Source organism: Camponotus floridanus, unplaced genomic scaffold (genome assembly GCF_003227725.1).
Source record: "Camponotus floridanus strain SB8 unplaced genomic scaffold, Cflo_v7.5 scaffold127, whole genome shotgun sequence".
Lineage (NCBI taxonomy): Eukaryota > Metazoa > Arthropoda > Insecta > Hymenoptera > Formicidae > Camponotus > Camponotus floridanus.
Window position 1 is genome coordinate 473,535 of NW_020229245.1, and position 16,854 is coordinate 490,388.

The 16,854-nt window shown below is 30.4% G+C and overlaps 2 protein-coding genes across 5 annotated transcripts; both read right to left on the bottom strand.

Moving 5' to 3' along the window:
• Window positions 1–101: 101 nt before the first annotated feature.
• Window positions 102–8,681, bottom strand: LOC105257722. 2 transcript variants are annotated; one of them, XM_011268534.2, is made up of 21 exons: window positions 8,331–8,681; window positions 8,005–8,144; window positions 7,708–7,913; window positions 6,510–6,653; window positions 6,177–6,432; window positions 5,964–6,091; window positions 5,537–5,848; window positions 4,956–5,083; window positions 4,756–4,874; window positions 4,539–4,669; window positions 4,201–4,436; window positions 3,849–3,988; window positions 3,570–3,766; window positions 2,206–2,349; window positions 1,858–2,116; window positions 1,657–1,784; window positions 1,266–1,547; window positions 809–933; window positions 601–713; window positions 402–532; window positions 102–293 (listed from the first exon to the last, which is right to left on the bottom strand). In XM_011268534.2, exons 1-21 carry the CDS (start codon window positions 8,402–8,404, stop codon window positions 153–155), a joined length of 3,534 nt encoding a protein of 1,177 aa, XP_011266836.2. In that variant the 5' UTR covers window positions 8,405–8,681; the 3' UTR covers window positions 102–152. The 2 variants fall into 2 exon arrangements, with proteins under 2 accessions (XP_011266836.2, XP_025261725.1); XM_025405940.1 differs by lacking the exons at window positions 7,708–7,913; window positions 8,331–8,681.
• A 2,547-nt stretch (window positions 8,682–11,228) lies between these two features.
• Window positions 11,229–16,222, bottom strand: LOC105257717 (RCC1 and BTB domain-containing protein 1-like). Of its 3 annotated transcripts, none has more exons than XM_025405942.1 (11): window positions 16,131–16,222; window positions 15,572–15,711; window positions 15,195–15,391; window positions 14,166–14,306; window positions 13,651–14,077; window positions 13,432–13,559; window positions 12,487–12,765; window positions 12,014–12,138; window positions 11,804–11,937; window positions 11,598–11,728; window positions 11,229–11,479 (listed from the first exon to the last, which is right to left on the bottom strand). In XM_025405942.1, the coding sequence occupies exons 2-11, from the start codon at window positions 15,705–15,707 to the stop codon at window positions 11,339–11,341; spliced, it is 1,839 nt and encodes a 612-aa protein (XP_025261727.1). In that variant the 5' UTR covers window positions 15,708–15,711; window positions 16,131–16,222; the 3' UTR covers window positions 11,229–11,338. The 3 variants fall into 3 exon arrangements, with proteins under 3 accessions (XP_025261727.1, XP_025261726.1, XP_011266827.1); XM_025405941.1 differs by having other exon boundaries at window positions 15,863–16,214; XM_011268525.3 differs by having other exon boundaries at window positions 11,230–11,479; window positions 11,804–11,922; window positions 15,863–16,211.
• Window positions 16,223–16,854: the final 632 nt, after the last annotated feature.

Here is a 16,854-nt window from a genome sequence, read left to right on the forward strand (position 1 = left end):
TTGATAGATAAAATTATATATTTTATATGTACATAATATTATCTTAAAGTATAAAATATTACATAATATTATCTTAAAGTATAAAATGGTAAAGTGGAACAATGTTTATTTAAAACGATCTGCGATTTCGTTCGAAATTTTTGTCGAAAGAATCATATACCGAAAATATTTCCTTTAGCTGCTCTACGCATAAAATTATCCTTTGTACTCGTGTCTAATTTAATAAACTCTTCCGATACTACTACAGCTTCCATGTGACGCAAAGCAAACTGAAAGCAGAATTCTTCGAGTTCCTGTAATTCACATGATATACGATGATATATTGTACACACATAAATAAATACGTTGCAATTAATAAATTCCAACATTAATAGTAATTAACTCCAAACTGTGATAATTACCTTAGCATTGCATTCGATCGCCTTATTGAAGAAGAATGCTACATTTGACACAGTGATGACTTTCTTTATTATCTGACTGCAATCTTTTATAAGATTGGTTTCACAATACATGTTGGCCAATTCCATGAGTTCTGTAAGAAAGGTTCGTTTCAGTTTCTAAATTGTAAATTTGTGTTAATTTACGTTTAGATTCAATTACCTAATACGTTCTCCGCAGGTAAATCGATTATGCCGGTATACAAATATTTCAAGAAGGCTTTATAAATGACGTAAGAAAATTTATCCGATACGGTGTACATTGAATCCGATATACTGTCAAAAAACAATATTTGTCATTATGTAATCAAAGTGAAGAAATTCAAAGTGAAGAAGTTGAGAAATTCTAAATAAGTTTTTTCTAAGTTTACCTTTGAATATTTTCAGTCCAATCATGTTGAAACATGTTTTTAAAATACTGACTACGAATCTTAAGGATAGCCTTGTGAACATAAATAGGTCGTCCTTCGACTCGTATGGTAAGATCATTCGTCAACTGAAGAACAAATTATTAAATAATAATATTAAATTAATATAAAAATTATCATAAAATAGATATTTTATTTTTTCACTTTTAATATTATAATTCAATATAGGATTGAAACTAGGATGAGACTAGAAGTTTTTATCAAAACAATCATTAACAATTGCTATTTATTTTTTCTAGTAGAAAAAAGTTTCCCTAATTCTTTTATACAAAATCTGTAAAAATCTCTTATAAATCTCTATTCTTTATTTTAACTACCAAATCAAAATGAAAATATGTATCACATATAGTTTTATGCTATAAAATAAAGAAAGTGCATACAGAATAATAATAAGACATACCGGGTCATCGAATATTGCTCTTAGGGATTCCAATATATTCAATACTTCTTCAACATATTTGAAATTATTCTTAAATATAATCAATGGCTTGTACATGATTTTCCACAAACTGTACGCAAACGCGTCATAAATGTTCGAAAACTTCGTAGGAAACGGGATAGTAGTATAATAATTGTAATAAAATTGACCCCACATGTAGATAGTCCTATCATTGCCGACAGCTACGCTCAAGTTACCATAAGCAGCGATATCCAAAACCTTTCCCATCTCGGGGACGTTCACCTGTCGATCGTATCTTTCCTTATTATCCTGTGTCGTTCCACTTATCATGGCGATTATTAAATAGTTTTTTAATTTTTATTCATGTTTTCAATTTTTATTTATGAATTACCACAGTCGGACTGGAGAGTTTCCGATTTTTATTGACACCCACTTGTCCAAAATTGTTGTTGCCCCAAGCATAGATCTTTCCATTTCTTGTTAGCACCAATGTATGCTGATATCCACAAACTAATTTAACTGAAACGCGATGATGAGGATATACGATACTGCAACTTTTTTAGAGAAAAATATCTCAAACATAAAAAATTACCTATTTCATCCGAGAATGTGGTAATTTCGTGTGGGTGCACGTATTGTTCTTGCAAAGGTACGGTTGAAATCTGGCCTTTATCGTTCATGCCCCAACCATAAAGTTTATTTTCGTCAGTTACAGCCATGTTGAATTTTTCACCACATGCGATATGAACGATATTCTTCTTCTCCAATTCATGTTTTACTTGCCTCACACTACCATTCAAAAAATCTGCGTTATAAATGTGCTTATTAATAGATTTTCCCCAAGCATACACCTAAATTACAAACAATTGTTTAGTTTATATGAATGTTTATAAGAATGTCTGTTATCGTTACCGTTGTAATAATTTAATCTTTTACTTACCTGTCCATGGCTAGTCAGAGCGAGACAATTATAAAATCCGCATCTGATGTCTACGATACGCTCGTCGTTTAAGTCGGCCACTCGCATAAAGGATATGTTTCCACGAATGAAAAGGGTACCTTTTTCGATTTCGCAGAAATAAACCTTTCAAAAAAAGCAGTTGTAATACATTTTTTTAATCTGATTTTCTGAATCACATTTAGAATATTTAAGTACGAAAGCACTACTAGAAAGACTTGACAAAAAATTCATGATAAAGTTTGATATTATTTTATCCTAAGTACTTTTCAACTTGATAAATTTATATAAATTCATTGGCCATGTTGATACATGTAAAAGAATTGAAAGTTTTCTCATTTTTAAAATATTATGAAACTAAGTGTGTGTGTGTGTGTGTGTGTGTATTGTTTTAATTTTTCAACCATATTGAACGTAAAGAATTAAAAATTGTGCGCTGCAATTTTTACTTTTGTATATCCAGAGATATTTTCAAAATTATTTTCGTATATCTTCTCTATTAAAAAAATAAAAATTACACCATTACAATTTTTCACATATTAATTTTGAAAATGTTTGCATATTAAAATAAATATTATCGCCAAATATCTATTCTTCTAACCAAAGCAATTTATTTATCTAATATATATTCTTAATTATAATTTATCTATCTTATATTTTATTATGATTTCACACACATGTGTATACAGTGATGGGAAAAAGTTCCGGGACGGCTGGATAATTTGAAAAATACGCATCACAGAGGAAAATGACCTAGACAGAAAAGAACCTAGAAGAAAAAATATGGAATTGTTAATTGCAAATTACATATTTTTTCTTAGAAACAACTATGTGTTTTCTTTACACCAATTGATTCCTCTCATTATTTTGTACATAAAAGTATGAAGGTAAGATAATCGAAAAATGAATGGTTTACTAGATATTTTATGGTTTATGTAAAATTAAGAAATTATTTCAAGCCTTATAACTCAAAAAGTACTTAATAGAAAGGTACTTAATTATAGTGTTTTGGAAAGCTCTCGGGATAAGCTACAAGAATATGCAATGAAAAATAGGGGGTTCCATTTAAGAAATTGAAGGTAATCTTTATGTGACCTTCAAATGACTATCCAAGGTCAAATCTAAGGTCACCGTCGGATTACCCGGGAAAAATCCTACAACTTTTGTCTAGGTCATTTTCCTCTGTGATGCGTATTTTTCAAATTATCCAGCCGTCCCGGAACTTTTTCCCATCACTGTATATAATAATTTTCATTTTAACCCTCAGAAAAGTTAATGCTTTAGGGATGATATAAAACCTCCTAATATCAATTTTATTCAATCAAGGAATATGAATTCTGACATACCTCTCCCTCTTCTGTAAGCGCCATGATAAAATTATAACTGTATGCAAAGGTCTTTATGTTTTTTCCACACAATTCTTCTATCTTTTTTAAGGGGAGGGCAGTGTGTATGTCACCAGTCTTTGCATATTCCTCTTTATAATATAAGATATAGACATTTTTGTCCAACGTCACAATTATAGTCACATTAACTTCGATATCTGTTTCAGAATTGCCATGGCATAAGGAACAATATTACATAATGAAAAAGACAAAGCAATGAAAAAAAACGAAAATTCTTACTATATACCATAACCATGTGAATTTGTGAGATAAATTCCGACTTTAGGAAATGAAAGAATGGCCAACTTTGAAAATCTGCTGAAATTATCTTCTCCCTTAGAACACATTGCAAAATTCTCTTCTCACATTGTTGCATCTCACTACAAATAATTGGTAACTTTAAGTTTAGTTGCCTGGTCATTCAGATTATTTTGAATTAATTGTATTTTATGTCATCGCACGGTTCTTATTTTTAATTATCTTATTATCTGTGATTATTTCAACATTACTATCACCCAGCAGCGACTTATAGAGAAAGAAAGAGAAGCGACTTATATAGAAAGAAAGAGAAAAACAAGACCGCCGAACTTACTTTTTTTTAGTTGTTGTTTCTGAATTTCTCTTCTCTACATTTTTATTCGGGGAATGGAATGTCGACGGCATGATAGAAATGTCATTTTCTATCGCTGATCTGTGTGTACACTTAGCCTGAGTACTCATATCTAATTTATTATAATGAATACTCATATCTAATTTATTATCATCTTCCGATAATCTCTTATCTGTTTTGTGATGCAAAGCAAACTGGGAGCAGAACTCCTCGAGTTCCTAAAATTCATATGATATTCAACGATCGAACGCATATATAAATATATTACAATTAATGAACTCCAACATTAATAGCGATTAACTATGAATTGTAATACTTACTTTAGCATTATACGCGATCGCTTTGTTATACAAGAATTCTACATTTGACACAGTGACGGTTTGCTTTATTATCTGACTGCAATCTTTTTTAAGATTGGTTTCACAATACATCTGGGCCAATTCCATAAGCTCTGTAATGAAATGTCGTTTCAGTTAATGCAATGTTTCAGTTTCTGAATTGTAATTTATGATAGCTAATGTTTACAACCCCAATTACCTAATGTGTTCTTCAAAGGTAAATCGATTGTGCCGGTGTACAAGTATTTCAAGAAGGCTTTATAAACGATGTAAGAAAATTTATCCGATATGGTGTATACTGGTGATGGATCCGATGTACTGTCAAAAAGCAACATTATGTAATAACCAAAGTTGAAAAAGTCTCAATAAAAAAGACAGTCTCCTTTTCTAAATGTTTACCTTTGAACATCTTCAACCAACCAATCATGGTGAAACATGTTTCTGAAATACTGGCAACGAATATTAAGAATTGTCTTGTGAACGTAAATAGGTTGTCCTTTGACTTGTATGGTAAGATCGCTCGTCAACTAAAAAACAAAAATTATTGAATGATTTAATAATATTAGATTAATATAAAAGTTATCATAAAAAAATACATAACTTTATTCTTTTTCACTTTTAATTCCATATGTAATACTTAATTCAATACGCACACACACACACACACCCCAAACACCACACACACACACACACACACACACACACACACACACACACACACACACACAAATAATTCAATGTATGACTGGAATGAGACCTAGAGTCCTAATCAAAATAATCATTAACGATTTGAATTTATTTTTTTCTATATAGGAAAAAATTTTCCAATTCTATTTTACAAAAATCTACAAATCTTTTACAAATCCCTATATTTTTTATAATCAACCAACAAAGCTAATATAAAAATATGTATTATATATACTTAATTTTACTATATATAATGCAAAAAGGTACGTACAAAACAATAATATGAAACATACCGGATCATTAAATGCTGCTCCTAGGGATTCTAATATATTTAATATTTCTTCAATATACTTGTAATTGTAATTATTCGTAACTCGCACAGTGTGTAAAGAATCATGCATAATTAACGGCTTATGCATGCTTCTCCACAGACTGTGCGCAAACGCCTCAAAAATCCTCGAAAACTTCGTGGGCATGGGGATAGAAATAAAATAATTGTAATGAAAGACACCCCATACATAGATAGTCCCATCATAGCCGACCGCAACGCTCATATCATTAAAGGCGTCAATATTCAAAACCTTTCCCATCTGAGGCACGTTCACCTGTTGATTGTGTCATTTTTTGATTATATCACTTTTCGTTCCACTTATTATGTTTATTAAAATTATTATTGCGATTATTAAAAAGTTTTTTAATTTTCTTTTATTTAAAAATTACCATGATGGGACCGAAGGGTTTCCTGCCTTTATTTACGCCCACTTGTCCAACACAATTATTGCCCCAGGCATACACGTTTCCTTTATTTGTGAGCACTAACGTATGCATGCATCCGCATACGACCTTAACTAGAATGTCAATTTCTCATGAAGATGTTCGATACTGTAACATTCTTAAAAATCAAATCTTAGACATAAATTTAACAAAATTTACCTATTTTATCCGAGATTGTGATAATTTCGCGTGGGAATATGTATTTTTCCGTTTGGAAGATTGAAATCTGACCGCCTCGATTATCGCCCCAACCGTATAATTTATTTTCGTCAGTTACAATTATGCTAAAACATGAACCACACGCGATACGGACAACATTCTTCTTCTCCAATCCATTTACTTGTCTCACACTACCATCAAAATTAGCAATGTCTCTAATATCGTGCACATAAATATTGTCTTCCCAAGCATATACCTAAATTACGAACAATTGTTTAGTTTATGAGAATGATTATTATCGTTATCGTTGTGATAATTTAATCTTTTGTTTACTTCTCCATCGCTGGTCAAAACGAGAAAATGATGATTGCCGCATGCAATGTCCACGATACGTTTCGTGCTAAATCCAGAGACACGAATAGGTGACGCGACGAATCTCTCATTCGATTCGCGTTTCATGAACTCCCAAAAATAAATCTTTAAAAAATAACACAGCCGTAAAATGTACTTCTTGAATTTGTCGAATCTTTAATTTTACATTTATAACGTTATAAACATTTAAGTATGAAAACATTGCTATAAAAGATAAGATTAAGGATGAAGTTTTATATTATTTCTCCCTAAACGCTTTGCTGTTTAATAAATATATATAAATTTATTCGTCATTTTTACAGTTGTGAAAAAACTGGATGTTTTCTCACATTTTTAATATTTACGAAACTAAGATGTGTGTGTGTGTGTGTCTATGTGTATTGCTTTAATTTTTACAATCATATTGCATGTAAGGAATTAGAAATGTGCTGCAATCTCTGCTTTTTTTGTTCATAAGATATTTTCAAATTTTTCTTTCATATTTTTTCTCTTATTGAGAAAATAAAGTTACATCATTACAATCTTTCACATCCCATAATTTAATTTTAAATATCTTAATTTTAAAAATATTTGTATGTTGAAATAATTATTACGGCCAAATATCTGTACTTCTAAGCAATTTATCTATTTAATATAAAGTTTAATTAACCTACGATTTACGTTTCAACAGCCTGGGTCCAAAACGGAATGTAAATACATGTGTAAGATACAACTGGTTTAATTTTGTGGAATATTTGATAAGTAATTACAACCTGATGTAATAATTGTGGTAGGTATACAACAAAAGGTGATATTTACATTTGGCCCGATCATTGTACCAGGGGCCATGCCCGTAATATTTACATTTGGCCCGACCGATGTATCACGGGCCAGGACCGTGATAATCAGTTTTGGCCCGAATACAAGACCACGTGTCTCACATGTAGTTGTAGGTTAAAGTGTTAATTTATCCACTTATTATTATATAGTATATTTTATTATGATTTCACACACTGTATAAATTTTTATTTCCACATGTTTCCTAAGAAACATTCACAATACAGAAGCCTATAAAACTTCATTTTATATCAATCTTATCTTTCAAGCAAGTTAAAATTTATTTCCAAAAAAAAATATGCCATCAAGACACATTCAAAAGAATATGAATTTTTTGATATACTTCTCCCTCTTCTGTAAGTGCTAGGACAAAACTAAAGCTATGAACAAATGTCTTTATGTTTTTCCCACACAATTCTTCTATCTTTTTTAAGTGGAAAACAATATGTGTGTCACCAATCTTTGAATGCTCATCTTTATTATAATTTAAACTGTAAACAGTTTTGTCCTTCGTCACAATTATAGCATTATTACAATTTTCAATCTTACCTTTAAAATATTATGGTATAAGTAACAATATTACATAGCAAAAAAAGATAAAAAAAGAAAAAAAAGATAATAAAAAAGAGGAAAATTTTACCATATAACATAACCATGTGAATTTGTGAGATAAATTTCGGCTTTAGCAAATGAAAGAACGGCCAATGTTTAAGATCCATCGGAATTATTTTTTCCGCTAGAATACACTGCAAGATTCTCTTCTCATATTTCTGCATATCTCTATAAATAATTGATAATTTTCAGTTTAATTGTTTATTCACTTTAATTTAACTTAATTATACTTCATGTCATCGGACGCTTTTTATTTTTTCCTATTATCTTGCCGACGTCTGTGATTATTTCTACATTGTTATTGCCCAGCAGTAACATTTATGAAAAGGAAGAAAAAAGCAAAGCTATACTTACTCTTTTTCGTTAGTTGTTTCTGAATTTCTCTTCTCTATGTCTTCCGGAGAATAAAACTTTCCCGAAAACGACATGATAGTAACGCGATTTTGTGTCGGCAAGGAAAAATAAAAAATGCTTTTTCTTTTTCTTTTTCTCTCGTAGAGAACTTATTTGGAACGCTCTTATTATTTCCTTCGCCGGAAGATCAAGTCGAAACTCACTTATACGATAATAAAAATAGTTGAAAGTACATGAAAAACTACTCTTCTTCACCACGTGTTCTTCACAATTTCTTCCTTGTCGAATGTTAGCACTTTAGTGAGACCTCGATTCAACTACTACCATCTATAAGATACTTAAAGACCGACAGCCCTGGGTAAATTTTCGTGACCACGTGGGCCCAGTGGGCTTAGTAGGCCCGGGAAAAAGCCCCTTGCACAAGGCAGGCTTAGCAACTGGCAAAAGAAATAGGAAATAAAAATTATTTATCAATAAATACGGAATAGAAAGTATTCGCCAATAGGAATAGCAGAGAATAGATACTATTTCTTATTATCCGTTGCCTAGTATTGTACAAGGGGCTCTATTTTTCTTTATTTTACAAGAGTGAGAAAAGATATAAAAATATGCCTTGCTTTTTCAAAGTCTCCCGCTCCTTTGCTTCCCATTTCCTAAGTTTCCTTTCCCTTGCCCCTCACCCTTACTTTCCCTTTTTTTCTCCCTTATTACTACTTCACTTTTTCAGTTATCGTTCAGTCTTTTCATGATCGCAATCCTTCATTTTTAGGCATGGTTTTATCTTGATTTATCTCAATTCTCTGTTTTCTAATATTAATGTAATTATTAATAATAATAAGAATAATAAATAATGAAAATAAAATTACAAAAAAAATTCACGAGCGAGAAATCAAACTTAATATCTCGAGCATACGAGATTGACATGTTATCACCTCGGCCATTCGACCGCTCGACCTCGAGATATACTTTTTAAAGTATATAAGTTGGGATTTTTAAGGCGGTTTATCTGGCTAGTGCACTCTAAGATTTTAATATAATAATATTTTAAGGCATTACTACAACCACGCGAAGCCTCAATCAATTTCCCACCTCGTATCCTCCCCTTGTTAGACTCTCGATTTCGCTTTATATTTTCCAATGTCTTTTGTATAATACTATGCACATTATTCTCTTTTATAACTTTCGGTTTTCATTTTTGTTAACGGTTTTTGTGATATGAAATTACTAACTGTTTATTGCTTTTATGCTTGACATGAGTTTCTTTGTTCTTGATATATATTGCTTTCTTTCTTTGTATTTTTTACATAGGTTTGCACTTCGTTCGTCGATTAAAGGAATCAATTCGTTTCTGCTGGCTCTCCTGTGGATGTTTATTTCAGTGAGACTCCTAAATTTTTTACAAGTTTTTGACCAGCTCAATTTTATCTCCACGACTTCATGATTTATTTGCAAATTTGGGGACTTTTTTCAACGGGGGATTGTCACGCATTAAAACTTTATTTAAAATTGTTCACGTATGCGTTTATTTTTATTGTGTTATTTTTTCTGATGACGAGCGTTGGCCTTTTTTCAGTAAATTTAACTTATGGCCAGGCATTATTAGTTTTTTTCGTTTTTTAACTGTCTATGTAATTTCCACTTTTTGCTCTTAATCATTCTTCGAACCAATTGTTTGCGTTTTTAAATTTTGCGTCCGTTAGTATTGTACACAAGGTCTATTCGTTTCCTATCGCGCTTTGTTATTTTTATTTTTAAATTTATATTTTATTTATTGTCCAACGATATATCGAACATTGAAAAGGATCTTGGAAAGATCGAAATGTATGTACATATGTAATAATTTTTTCAGACATCAATTCGAGAAAGGAGCGATTTTTCATACATATTTTTGTATTTTTATATCTAACTGATTATTAATATATTATGTCTCGTACTTAGAGTCTTGATTATTATTTTTATTTTTTTCTTTACGCGCTAACATCCACGGTCTTTTAGCCTTTCTTTTTATTGTGTTTTGTTACCTTTTCGGATATACAAACATTTATAATCGACGAGTTTCGCATTCTTCGTAAAGATTAAGAATTTCTTATAAATGAATATTTTTATACGAATAACGAATAAAAATACACGCACAAGTAAAAATATATGTGCAGGAATCAACAGAGAGATATTCCAACTTAAGAAACGTGCGAGCAGAAACATGCGAATTACTTTGCATGTAATTTGTTGCCACTGAACTGTACAAATATATGTAATTTATATGTAATATATATGTTACTATTATTATTTATTTCTGAATTAAATCCTCTAATTAATTTTTTTTAATTGCATATATAAATTGACAGAGATTTAAGTATATAAAGTTTATAATCAAGATGAGATATCCAAGTTCTATCGCGGTTATTTACACCTATACAATTTTGCTTACTCACGCGAAAATTTTCTTTGTCGCCATCCGATTAAATGAATTACTTTAAATAAAAAATATGCTAACTAGAGCGACAATGACAAAAACTAAAATGATTCTATAATCCCTTCTTTCTACTACAATTAATTGCTTAATTATAATAATTTATTCCATGTATATAATCTATATTATATATAATAATAAAATTATCTCTCTATACTGTAAATAATTTTATTGTTGAAATTTTTAATATTATTTATCTCTATCTTTGATAATCTCAATGCATAAATATTGATGCATATATTTGATAATACAATGATCATAATACAATAATTATATATTATATATTCTTTGAGGAAAGACTGTAATACCAGAAAAAAAATTGCTTATAATATTAATCAATTTCTTATAGCATCAAATTTATTATTTAAGAGTAGGATCAATTCTATAAATGTCTGAATTGATAAATAAAATTAGATAAAATTATATATTGCATATTTATATTATGTAATGTTAAACTATGGATTGGTAACTGGATTAATGCATATGTAAGAATAAAAAACAATTGACAGTTTGGCTCGAAACTTGCATTTTAAAAAAATTATGTTTTAAAAACATTTCCATTAGCTGCTTTGCGTAAAAACTTAAGTATTGTATTCACATCTAACTTAGCAAAATCCTCTGATTCTACTACAGCTGTCAGGTGACTGAAAGCATACTGTAAACAGGATTCCTCGAGTTCCTAAAATTCACATGATATTTAACAAGATTGAATACACATAAATAAATACATTGCAATTAATAAATTCCAATCTTATCAATATCAACATTAATAGTAATTAATTCCAAATTATATTTACCTTAGCATTGTATTTGATCGCTTCATTATAGAAGAAAGCTACATTTGACACAGTAATGGCTTGCTTTATTATCTGACTGCAATTTTTTTTAAGATTGGTTTCATTATATAAATCGGCCAATTTCATAAGCTCTGTAACAAAGTGTCGTTTCAGTTTTTGAGTTGTATGATTGCGATAGTTTCAGTTTACACTTAATTTCAATTTACCTAATGTTTTCTCCGCAGGTAAATCAATTTTGCCAGTATACAAGTATTTCAAGAAAGCTTTATAGACGATGTAAGAAAATTTATCTGATACGGTGTATACTGGTGATAAATCTAACATACTGTCAAAAAAAAAACTTGTTACATTATTTAATAATCAAGTTTAAGAGACTTTCAATAAAAGTATTACATTCTTTTTTTCTAAATGCTTACTTTTGATCAATTTCAGTCCAATCGCCTTCGAACATTTTCTTGAAATATTGGCAGCGTCTCTTAAGAATAACCTTGTGAACGTGAATAGATTGTCCTTCGACTTGTATCGTAAAATCGCTCGTTGACTGAAGAACAAAAATTGTTAAATGAGTTGATAATATATTATAATTATTAATATAAAAATTTATCATAAAAAGTATGTAATTTTTTACTTTTAATGTTGTAATTCACGATTGGAGTAAGAGCAGAAATCTTAATAAAAAAATTATTAAAGATAGTGACTTATTTGTTTTATGTAGAAAAAAATTTTCCAATCTTTTTTTACGAAGATCTATAAATCTCTTACAAATCTTTATATTTTTTTATAGTAATTATATAAATTTAAAAAATATGTATATAAAGATAAAAATATGTCATATCAGTTTTATGACATACAATACGAAAAAATACATATAGAAAAATACGAAACGTACTGGGTCATCGAATCCTGTTCCTAAGGATTCCACTATTTTCAATACTTCTTTGGCGTACTCGTAAATATTTGTAGATACAGTCAATGGCTTGTGCATGACTCTGCAGCTATTGTACGCAAATGGATCGTGAATCCTTGAAAACGTCGTGCGAAATGGAGTAGTAATACATTGCCCGAAATAGTCACCCCATACATAAATAGTTCTATCAGAGCCTTCGGCAACGCTCAAGTTACCGTGGGCAGCGATGTCCAACACCTCTCTCATCTTAGGCGTATTCACCTGTTGATCATATTATTTTTTTATTATTCCGCTTCGCGTTTCACACGTCATAGCGATTATTAAGGATGCTTTGTATGTACAATCCCAGCAAAAAGTAGCTGAAAATCAATGATGACAAATATATCCACTTTTGGTGTGTTTTGAGTATAAGAAATTGCGTGGAATTACAATTTGATCTTAGCTACAGTGCAGAGATGTATTTTTTGATATTTATTGCGTTTTTATTGAAATATTCTGAATTTTGTTAATCAAAATGATTAACTTTTGGCAGAGAATTTCGCCTTATAACAGATACATAGCTAATTTCATTAAATTATTTTTAATATCTTTTTTAACCAGTTAGTACTTGTATAATATTATTTGACCAAATATTTCCTCTGTATCTAAACTACACTTTCGCAAATTTTAAATAAATTCTGAATATTATTTCCATGTGTTTTTGTCATTTGAATCGACGTGGTTATACGTTTCCTATAAGAACACATGCTAATTGGGTGCATTAAAATCTTTATAACTTGTGAACGCTTTAGTGAATCGATTTAAAAATTATACTGAAGAATCTGAACATATATAAGGACATTCTGTACAATTTTCACTAAATTCTCAATATTTTGAAAATAGATACGAAACATCCTTAAAGTTTTATAATTTTTATTCATGAATTACCTTGATTGGACGGGAGGATTGCATGTTATAATTACCGCCCAGTTGTCCAATATGGTTTTTGCCCCAAGCAAAGACCTCTCTATTATTTGTGAGAGCCAATGTATGCTCGTATCCGCAAGCAACTTTAACTGGAACATTAATTTCGATCATGAAGACATTCGATTCTGCAACTTTCTTAGAGATCAAATATCACATATATAAACTAAAAGAAAAATTTACCTATTTTACTTGAGATCATATCATAAGTAATTTCGCGTGGGTACACATAATGTTTTTGCGACTGGACATTATTGATGGATGTTGTGCTACAGCCGAATAAATTTTTAGAGTTTGATGAACTACCGAACATAGGTGAATTTTGTAAGGAATGTGTAAAGACTGATGTACGATGATCGGTAGAACCGCCATTAAAGGTAGTCATAGAAAAAGAAGTATTATCGGATGAAATCTGGCCGCTCTCGTTGTTGCCCCAACCATATAGTTTGTTTTCGTCAGTTACAACCATGTTAAACGTTAAACCGCAGGCGATATGGATAACATTCTTCTTCTCCAATTCATGTTTCACCTGCCTTGGCACACTACCATTAAAAATAGCTGTGTTTTCGTTACCAACTTGTCCAAAATTATTTTCTCCCCAAGCATACACCTTTAAATTACAAATAGTTGTTTAATTTATAAGAATGATTATCATTGTGATAGTAGTTATCATTGTGATAGTCCAATCTTTTGCTTACCTTTCCATCGCTGGTGAGAGCAAGAGAATGACTACTGCCGCATGCGATGTCCACGATACGTTTTTCGCTTAAACCGGCAACGCGAGTAGGCCTGGATTCCTCAACTCCCGATTTGTAGTTGATGAATTTCCAGTAATAAACCTTTTAAATATAATACAGCTGTAATATATTTTTTATCTCATTTTTTTAATTTCATTCTAGATAGAATGTTTCATTTAAGTATCAAAGAACTGTTAGAAAAGACTTAATCCAAGATTAATGATAAAGTTGATATTAAATGCCTTTCAATTGAATAAATTTATATAAATTCATTAACCATGATACATATAAAAGAAATGACATTTTCTTACACTTGTAAAATATTATGAACATGCATATGTGTGTGTGGCTTTAATTTTTTCACGAAACCAGATGGAATACATAAAGAAAATAATGTGCTGTAATTTCTGTTTTTCTTTGTTCATCAGAGATATCTCCAAATTTTTTTTCATACTTTTTCTCTTATTAAGAAAATAAAATTTATATTAATTAAAAATTACTACAATTTTTCACATATAGTCTTAATTTTAAAAATATTTGCATGTTGAAATAAATGTTGTGGCCATATACCTGTACTTCTAATCAAAGTAACTTATTTATTTAATATATATCCCTAATTAAATTTTCTACTTATATTTTGATTTCACATACATGTGTGTACGTAGAATAAAAATGTTGCAAATGAAAATTAAAAAATATCTTTCAATTTTCATTTCTAATTGACTCTAATAATTTTTACCACAAAATCCTTCAAGTAGTACAACCACGCCTACGTTATTGTTTTGCACATATTTTTTCTTCTTATAATATCTTAAACGTAAAATATAATATGAATTTTCATTTTCACTTGTTTCCTGAGAAAAATTCACGATTTAGGAAGGTTATAAAACCTCCTGATATCACTCTTATCATTCAAGCAAGTTAAAATTTAGTTCCAGAAATTTAAATGTGATTGAGATACATTCAAAGAATATTAATTTTTTTATATACCTCCCCCTCTTCTGTAAGGGCCAGAATAAAATATGAGTTGTGAGCAAAAGTTTTTAGATTTTTTCCACACAATTCTTCTATCTTTTTTAAGCAGAAAGCACGTTTGTCACCAGCCGTCGAACAATCATCTTTATCAAAACCTAAATTGTACACATTCTTGTCCTTGGTCACAATTATAGCCCCATTACCCAAGTTACCTGTTCAACATGCGAGACACAGGGAATAGTATCGTAATAAAAAAAAAACAATACTCGTACAGAACATTGCAGTAATATTGTGACAATATTGCAATGTTGCTGCAATGTTACAACAATATTAACAATATTGCTACAATATTCTGTGTTGTATGGGTACAATGAAAAAAAGATAAATTTTACCATATACAACAACTGTGTGAATTTGCGGGATAAATTCCGGTTCTAGCAGACTGAAGATTGGCCAGCTTCTAAGATCCTCTGGATATAACTCCCTTGCCAGAATGCATTGCAAATTTTCCTCCTCATCCTTCTGCATCTCTCTGCAAATATTTGACAACTTTCAGTTTAGTTACTTGCTAATTCACTTTAGTTTGAATTAATTATACTTCATCGCACGCTTTTTATTTTCTCCTATTATCTTGGTGACATCTACGATTAAAAAGGAAAAGAAGAAGAAGACATCATTTTTACCCTTTTTCGTTAATTTTTGTTCCTAAATTTCTTTTTTCTACATCTGCATTTTCAGGGGAAGAGGACAATTTTTCCGTCGATGTCGACATGACGGCGACTTGACTTTGTGGCAGCGTAATATTTAATATCGACGAAACGAACGGTTGAAAAGTTTTGCTTCTGCTTCTTTGAATTCTTTTTCTCTCGGAGAGATGAAATCGAGACGCACTCATATGATAATAAAAATATTTAAAAATCAATGGAAAATTATTCCTTTGTGAATACGCACTTATTCCTGTCAGTTACTTCTTGAGTTTTATCACTTCAGGATGACGCAATGCAACCACGTGATACAAAAATGCTGATGCTACTCTTCTTTATCTGTAAGAATAAAGATGCCGTCACTTTAAAAAAAACGATGTATGAACACTTATAACAAAGTTTTGCTTCCTTCTTGGTAAAGATTAAGAATTTCATTTGTCCAAATGAAAATCTTTATACGGATATTGGAAAAAAACAAACAAATATTATCTAACTTGAGGAACACGTGGGCAGTTACACGTATTTTATGCTTACTTCGAATTTTATTGACCCACGTGATTTTGTTAGGATTTTAAACATTTAGGTCATCAACTGGTAATTAAAACAATTCAAAGAAAGTGTAATTAAAAGAAGAGTAATCATAGAATATTTCTATTAATAGAGTATCTCACATCAAAAGAAGCGTATTCATTTGTGTGCATCTTCTTCGAACAACGGAACGAGAATGAAACGGCGGTATCAGGACTCGATCCCGAGATTTTTCCATAGACTCCTAAAGAAATAGACTCCGCATTCTTCTACACAAAAGACTTCAACATTAGAAAGAAAGAGCGAGAACGATTGGATCTCTTTCTCTCTCGCACAATTGAAGGAAAGAAAGAAAAAGAGAATTCTTTTGAGTTTTTTGTATAGGGGGGGGGGGATGCACAGTCTATTTCTTTAAGTCTATGGACTTTTCATTTAACAGATGA